Source organism: Cannabis sativa, chromosome 5, assembly GCF_029168945.1.
Source record: "Cannabis sativa cultivar Pink pepper isolate KNU-18-1 chromosome 5, ASM2916894v1, whole genome shotgun sequence".
Classification (NCBI taxonomy): Eukaryota; Viridiplantae; Streptophyta; class Magnoliopsida; order Rosales; family Cannabaceae; genus Cannabis; species Cannabis sativa.
The window spans coordinates 7,703,519-7,711,537 of NC_083605.1; the positions used below are offsets into that span (position 1 = coordinate 7,703,519).

An 8,019-nucleotide genomic window follows, 5' to 3' on the forward strand; every position below is an offset into this window, starting at 1 on the left:
GGGATATCAACTCTGCTCTGCTTCATAGCAGTATTAGAGATAGAAGAAGGCAAAATAATGTCTTTTCTATCATTAATTCTGCTGGAATAAGAGTTGATGAACCGAAGGAAGTTGCTGATGCTTTTGTGGAATTTTATAAGATTCTTCTCGGTTCCCAGATGGAAAATCGAATTTCTGTTAACAATCACATAGTGGAGAAAGGCCCTAGAGTCACACAACAGCAAGCTGAATTTCTGGTGGCAAATTACACAGATGAAGAGGTCAAGCAAGCGGTGTTTAGCATACCTGGGATTAAAGCTCCTGGTCCGGATGGATACAGCTCCTTTTTTTACCAAGACAACTGGGATTTAGTTGGGAGAGAAGTATGTGATGCAGTTCTATCATTTCTTCATTCGGGACAGCTTTTGAAAGAGATCAATTCCACCTTGTTGACTCTCATACCAAAGATCAAATGCCCCAATGCTGTAAGTGAATTTCGACCAATAGCTTGCTGTAATGTTGTATACAAGATTGCTACAAAATTGATTTGTTCTAGATTAAAACTTATTCTGCCTGATCTGGTTGCTCAAAATCAAGGGGGATTTGTTAAGGGAAGAAGTATAGCTCATAATATCATGATTTGCCAGGACTTAATTAAGCATTATGGGAGGCAATCTATTAGGCCTAATTGTATGATCAAGCTTGATCTACAAAAGGCCTATGATACAATGGAATGGGACTTTTTAGAGGAAATGTTGAATGCATTTAAATTTCCTAACCAGTTCATTTCACTAGTGATGAATTGCATTAGGACTCCAAGATTCTCAATCATGTTAAATGGGAACATTCATGGATTTTTTGAAGCAAAAAGGGGGTTGAGGCAAGGAGACCCCATGTCTCCTTTACTCTTTGTACTTGGTATGGAGTACTTAACCAGGATCATGGGGAAAGTGGGAGAGAAAGCAGAGTTTTCATTTCATGATAGATGTAGATCTTTGAAGCTTAATCACCTATGCTTTGCGGATGATGTACTTCTCTTTTGCAAAGGTGATTTTAAGAGCATTTATCTAATGCTACAAGGTCTAAAGCTGTTTTCGAATACCTCGGGGCTTCAACCAAATGTTCAAAAGTCAGCCTTCTATTGTAGTGGGATGGAAGAAACCGAGATCACAAGAATTGCTCATATTTCAGGATTTTCCAAGCAAGCAATGCCTTTCAAATACTTGGGAATTCCAATATGTTATAAAAGAATATCTAAAGCTGATTGTCAAATGCTGGTGCAAAAAATGACAGCAAGGATCAAGCAATGGAGTACAAGGAACATTTCTTATGCAGGGAGAATGGTATTGATCAATTCTGTGCTCTTATCCTTTCATACTTATTGGAGCCAGATACTTGTGTTACCAAAGAAAGTCATCTCAGAAATAGAAAGCATATGTCGAAGCTTTCTTTGGAAAGGGACTTGCTACTCAATAGGTCCTGGAAATGTGGCCTGGGAAACTCTCTGTAAACCAAAGAAAGCAGGAGGTTTAGGCTTCTTGAAGATCTCTGATTGGAATACAGCAGCTCTCATAAAAAATGTATGGGCAATTGCTTCAAAGAAAGACAACCTATGGGTCAAATGGATTCATAATGTTTATATTAAGCATAAAAACTGGTGGGAATACAAGGGGAATTGCCAAGGGAGTTGGTATTGGAGGAAATTAGTAGAAATTAAAGAGAAGCTCAAGAACCGAATTGATACAACACAATTCAGCAAGCTGCAATATACTATAGCAGCTGGATACAACATGTTGCAGCAGCAGGAGCAAACTTGCCACTGGAGTAAAGAAGCTTGGGGGAGATTAAATGTTCCTAAACATAGTTTTATGTTATGGATTGCAATGTTAGACAGGTTGAAAACAAAAGAAAGACTTCACAGGTTTCAATTGGTGAATGATGATGAGTGTGTGCTGTGCAGAACAACCACGGAAACATCTCAGCATTTATTTTTTTCCTGCAATTTTTCACAGCAGGGACTTCAGCAGGTTAAGAGATGGCTGGGGTGGAACATGGTTTCCTTCTCCTTGAAGAACATTATCAGGTGGATTGAAAGAGCAAAAATAGGCAAATTCAAGAAAGTAGTATATTCAGCAGCTATTGCGGGATTGGTTTACATGATTTGGAAGAGCAGAAATGAAAAAAATATGGAATGATAAAATAGTTCCAGTCGACACAATTGTACAGCAACTTCAAATAGCAGTAAAGAATAGAATCACGAGTGTAAAGCCAAAGAAGATACAGCAAAAAGATTTACAATGGTTTGATGCTTTGTAACTAATAGCAAGTAATTGAATCCTCAGATGTTCTAGCAATTAATATATACTGTAAATAGATTTGAGGCCTTGCTATATTAGGTGCTCTTAGATTGTACAAAATGTTTTTAGTAATGCACTTCATGACTGATTTACCAAAAAAAAAAAAGTCTCTTAATTAACAAATATGCCCTTGAAAACCTTTCTTTACAATTTTGCCCTTGCTTAGTGAAAAATTCACAAACTAGACATAGTCTAATTTTAGAATTATAATTGATTAATCAAAATTAATTAAGTGAGTCTTACAAGTAGTATTGTATCAACTAGTGTGGAGACTATGGGCCTATATATCCGAGCTTCCAATAAGCAGACCAAGAACTTACCAAGTAAATTCACTGACTTATTAATTCTTTGTTGCATCCATACATAGAACTCAGAATTGCACTCTCAGCTATATAGAACGCTCTATATGTTCCACCATATAGACACCCTATTAATTATCCATTGTTATAATCTTAATTTAATCAATATAGATGATCTACATTGTATAGGGATTAAATTACCGTAACACCCTTCAAAGTATTTTATCCTTAAAACACTTAGCCCCGTTTAAATGATATTTCAGCGAAGTGAAATGAATATTCAACTATTTATCTCTGTTTAGTCAAGCTCGAAGGAAATCATCATTTACTTTCTATTTGCCAAATAGAAGCTATAGATTCCATATCTATGTTTAGCGCTCCCACTCAATTGCACTACCATTTTCCCAAAATGTACGTATCACCATGACCCAAAAGTAGGCTTAACTAACAAATCAAAGAACATGTGTAATACTCCTGAGATTGAACCTAATCATATCAGGATTAAGATCATTTGATCTAGGATCAACTAGGTGATATTGAATTGAATAGATATTACAGTTAGTTTAATATATCTGAATCAAAGTTCAATATCGGTCCCTTCCAATGCATACTCCATGCATCCAACTCAAGCTTTACTTTGACCAATGCTCTGGAAAGAACATATCATTTATCCAAGATGCAAGTAAACTATGTTGTAGATTGTCATATCAGTAAAACCCAATGTTCTGATAAATCTATGATTATCTTTAATCACATAATCTTGATTAGTTTCCACTGTGCTGACGACACTAAACAAGAATATAAATGTGAAAAGGCTGTGACATCCATCTACCACCTTTGCCTAAATTAATTCCCAACAAGGCATGGGGTAGGATGTTTTCCAAGAAGTCTCTCCAGCTTCTTCTCTGCTTTCAGCAAAGATTAAGATTTATCTATTTCCGAGGACCAAACAGAACTTTTAAATGGCCATAAAGGGGACCCAACACCCAAGTTGCATATTATCAACCTGGGTTGTTTGCAATCAAGTTCTCAAAAAAGTGTTCAGAGCATTGTTTACGTTATCAAAGATAATGAAGATTCAAGTAAACTCGGAAAGAAAACCACAAGCCCGAGGCCCTGGAAGCAGAACCCAATGCCCAGGTTTACTCGGTGCTGGGCCTAACACCCATGTTGACAATCAACCTAGTGCGGTTGTTTCGATCATTCAAGTGTCAAATCTAATTGGACCATTAAATCCAAAATGGTACAAAATGGGGTAGGAAACTTCGTCCTTAAGTTCAAGAACCTTGGAAGTATCAAAATAATAACTCGAGAACCCAGAAATGAAGTACCAACTGCCAAGGTTGACAAATGGCCTGGTGCGCTAGGTTCTGCTTATTCGATTCTAATTCTAATCCGACCGTCCATCTAGTTTTTCTCAATAACTAAGATCTATGAAGTTAAAGAAGTCAAATTCACAACTTTGCATTTCTCATTTCCAACATGAAAAATTCACTCAGAAATAAAGAGTTTCGAGTCTCTTATTTTCGTAAAACAGCAACATCTTTGAGAATTGGTGACAAGCTTCGCCAAACAATAGAAACATACTAAGTGATGTTAAAATATCAGTTAGGCATCAAAAAGTACATTCGCATGACGTTTTCTCACTTACTAGTGTCTAGGTTGGCATCATATGTCAACTTGGTTGCTGGATGTCAACCTGGACACTTTGTTATGAACTGACTTCAGTAAAATAGCCATAACTTTCAATATTGATCTGATTGACGCGATTTAACTTGCGTTTCAAAGCTAATTTAATGCTCTTTATCAAGTCATGTTTCACACTTTAATCGCAATTCTGAAGTTATTGACCTCAAATTTCACACTAAGTGAATTATAAAAATAAGCTCTTGCTTACCCGAAGCGGGTCTCGACGACACGACTCAGGCTAAAAGAATTGACTATCAACCTGATAAGTTAATCATGACCATTAGATCACCATCTATGGTCAAAATTAGCTAATTTTTTTTTTATATATATATTGAATTATTTTTTCCTATTTTTGTGGACCTATTTCACCCATAAAATGAGAGTTACCTTAGTTCATTTTGGGCATTAAGAAAACTACTTACAAGCTCAAAGCATCTCTCTAGTTTCTCTTGCTAGAAATTAGACCATAAATTGTCTATCTCTCTAAATTTTTTCACTTATTCATTTCGTCAATCTAACGAGTTCGTGTTAGCCACTTCCAGCATCAACGAAATCCTACTATAGAAATTTCCTCTGTACATATATCCAGATCGAATTAATAAAATATGGTAGAAAATTCATTACAAACAATATATGTATGCACATACCTTTACTCTTATTGATTGAAATATTTACATAATGAACAAAACAACACAATAACATAATTAAATTAAATACTGTAAGTTGATGAAAATCTCAAAGTATTTCATCACAAACAGTTCAAATTCTGGATCATTCGAGTAGCGATAACAAAATCCATGGTACAATTCAGCTTAGGCCACTTCTTCCTTTTAATAACCCTTACAACTCGAATCTTCCCTTCTAACTCAGAGTAACTGGTCAACGACAATACACCGGCTCCAATATCCCTTCCGAGCTCCGACTCGGCTTGGCTACCCAAGCCAGCCGAGTTAAGCACCGCAACGGCTCTTACTTTCTTGGTTGACCTTGGCCTGACTCGACCATCATCGATAAAAGCCTGGCCAAGCACAAATCCTTTGTAGGCAAACAGAACAGAGCCTGACTCGTATTTAAAACGACCAAAGTTTCTGTTCTTGATGGTGAATTCAGCTTCCAATATCAAGTTCATCGAAAGATTTGATGATGAGTTATTATTATTAGTGAAATTGCTGATTTGTGAGCTCGTGATCATGGCTTCTCTGATTCTGAATTTGGGTGTTTTGAATCGAATAACGACAAGAGCATAGACCAAAACGACAACTATTAGTAAAACGACAAAGGCTGCGGCGGACTGTATCCGTCTCCGCCGCTTCTTACGGCGGAGCCCATCTTCCGCCGCGGCTGCGTGTGACACTTCCCGATCGCTTCGGATGAAGTTTTGTGGCGGAGCTAAGGGGAACTTGTCTGTTTCCATCATTTTGTTTAATTTGGTGATGTGATAATATTATTATTGGGAGGTTGTTTGTAATAATAAAATGGAAAGTGGTACGTTACGTCTATGATGATCTATTAAATCTACGACTCATATCATATGATATAAATAAATATGAAACTTAATAATAAAAGTCAAGCTAATTACGTACGTAAAAATTGTTGGGACAAACAATATATGTTTTGATGAGCACTTCTAGTTAAACCTTTTGACATTTCGTGTTATCTAGATGATTTTTTTTCTTAAATGAGTTATCTCTAGAGGAAGTTTTACTTGCGAACCAATTGATCACAAATTAAAATCTTATATATGCCAAAATAAAAAGAGAAAACTTCAATTGAAATATATTTGAGGGTTGTTACGAGTCAACGTAGGTTAACCAACGGCTCTTACTTCAATATTTATAGTTTTGTCTAATCTCTTTTATTAACTGTAAAATAAAAGTTTATATATATTTGGCTTAATAAAAAAAGAAAAGAAAAGAAAAGAAAAGGTGCCTTGCCTTGTATGGTATATATTCACACTTAATTCTATGTCAAAATTTTGTGTCTGATTTCTTCTTTGCCGGCTGTGGACATTTACTTTTGTTTAGTTAGTGACGTAATTAAAAACTGTAGCTAGTTTTTGAAACTCTGCGCTTACATTAATTCGATGGATGCAAAGAATATAAATAATATAGGAATAATTACATTAGACACCTTAAATTACATCTTAATATCAAAAATAACTTGACCCATTTAACCATTCTATTTTAACGTCCAATATAACGTTTCTGCATATTTTTGTTGTTGGACTTAGTTTAGTCACCCACGTTTTTAGCTTTAATCTACACATTTTTTTTAATTTATTATCTTTAATCTATAAGCTAAGAATATTCACAAAAGGAATTATACACATCTTTAATGTTATTTATTTTCTTTAATATATATATATATATATATATATATATATATATATATTCTATACTAAATTTTTTCACATTTTTTTACCAATTTTTTTCTAATTTTTTTTGAAAATAATCATATATATATATTTAAATTTAAATAATAAATTTTAAATACGTAATTATTGTTCATGTCTATCACATCCATCACTTCTAAAGCTTGCTTAATTCACACACCCATTTTTTTTCTGCCACTATTTTTTTACTTTTTCAAATTTAATTCTGTTAGTGTATTAGAAATAGTTTATTTTTCAAAATAATAATTTTAAAAAATTAAAAGTCTAAAAAATTGTCAAAATAAACTAATAAATTTAGTAACATATACAATAGGATATGTTATATAAAAAGGCTAACATGTAGACAAAGAATAAAAATTTATTTTAATATGCCAAAATATATGAGTATAGGCATAGTATAGTCATATTAAATAAACTTATGAACAAGACATTTTATGTGAGCAAAACATTTCATCATATTCAAAACTTTGACAAGTGCATATATTATTATCCAAATTTACATGTAAGTCTGTAAGACATGTTATAGTCATGTACTTTGCATATACAACCAAATATTGATGTCTCAACGTGAAAAAATATACTAATTAGTTTGTTATTTTATAGACACATATTTTTTTTGAAACAAAAAATAAATTCTTGTTTCAATATACGAAAAATAGACTAATAGGTTTATTTGTGTATATCATTATGTTTGATTATAGTATACTTTGTATTGAAAAAATAAAGTGTTCCAACAAACAGAAACTAGTAGGTTTATTGACATATATAATGATAGGTTATATAAAATGAAATGAATTATTGTTCCAGTATACGAAAAGAAAAATAAAAATTTGTTTCAATATGTCAAAATAAACTAATAGATTTATTAACATATACGATGTTAGACTATACGAAAAATGCAAACAAAGAATGAAAATTTGTTTCAATATGCCAAAATAAACTAATAAGTTTATTTGACATGATCGTCGTCTTTTTATTTTAAAATTGATGATTTTATCAAGGTAACCAACTAGTATCTTATTGAAATCATAACTAATTGGTCTAAAAAAATATCGTATTTGTAATGATTTAAAAGTTATTTGTAACTTCATTCTTTATTTAATTTATCAAAGTGCATATATTAATTTACATTTAAAAAATATAAGTGACTTAAATATTTATGATATATATTTTTTAAAATATAGTTTATTAAAATGGTAGTTTATTGAATGATAAATCATTATTTTTGAAAATAAACTTGAAAGTTACTCAAATGTATTAATATTATAACCTAAATAATTAGTTTATTATTAAAATGTATACA

General features: G+C 32.8%; 1 protein-coding gene across 1 annotated transcript; it reads right to left on the reverse strand.

Moving 5' to 3' along the window:
* Window positions 1–4,944: 4,944 nt before the first annotated feature.
* On the reverse strand, window positions 4,945–5,918 carry LOC115717901 (late embryogenesis abundant protein At1g64065-like). The gene has a single exon (XM_030646870.2). The coding sequence runs from the start codon at window positions 5,739–5,741 to the stop codon at window positions 5,073–5,075; it is 669 nt and encodes a 222-aa protein (XP_030502730.2). The 5' UTR covers window positions 5,742–5,918; the 3' UTR covers window positions 4,945–5,072.
* Window positions 5,919–8,019: the final 2,101 nt, after the last annotated feature.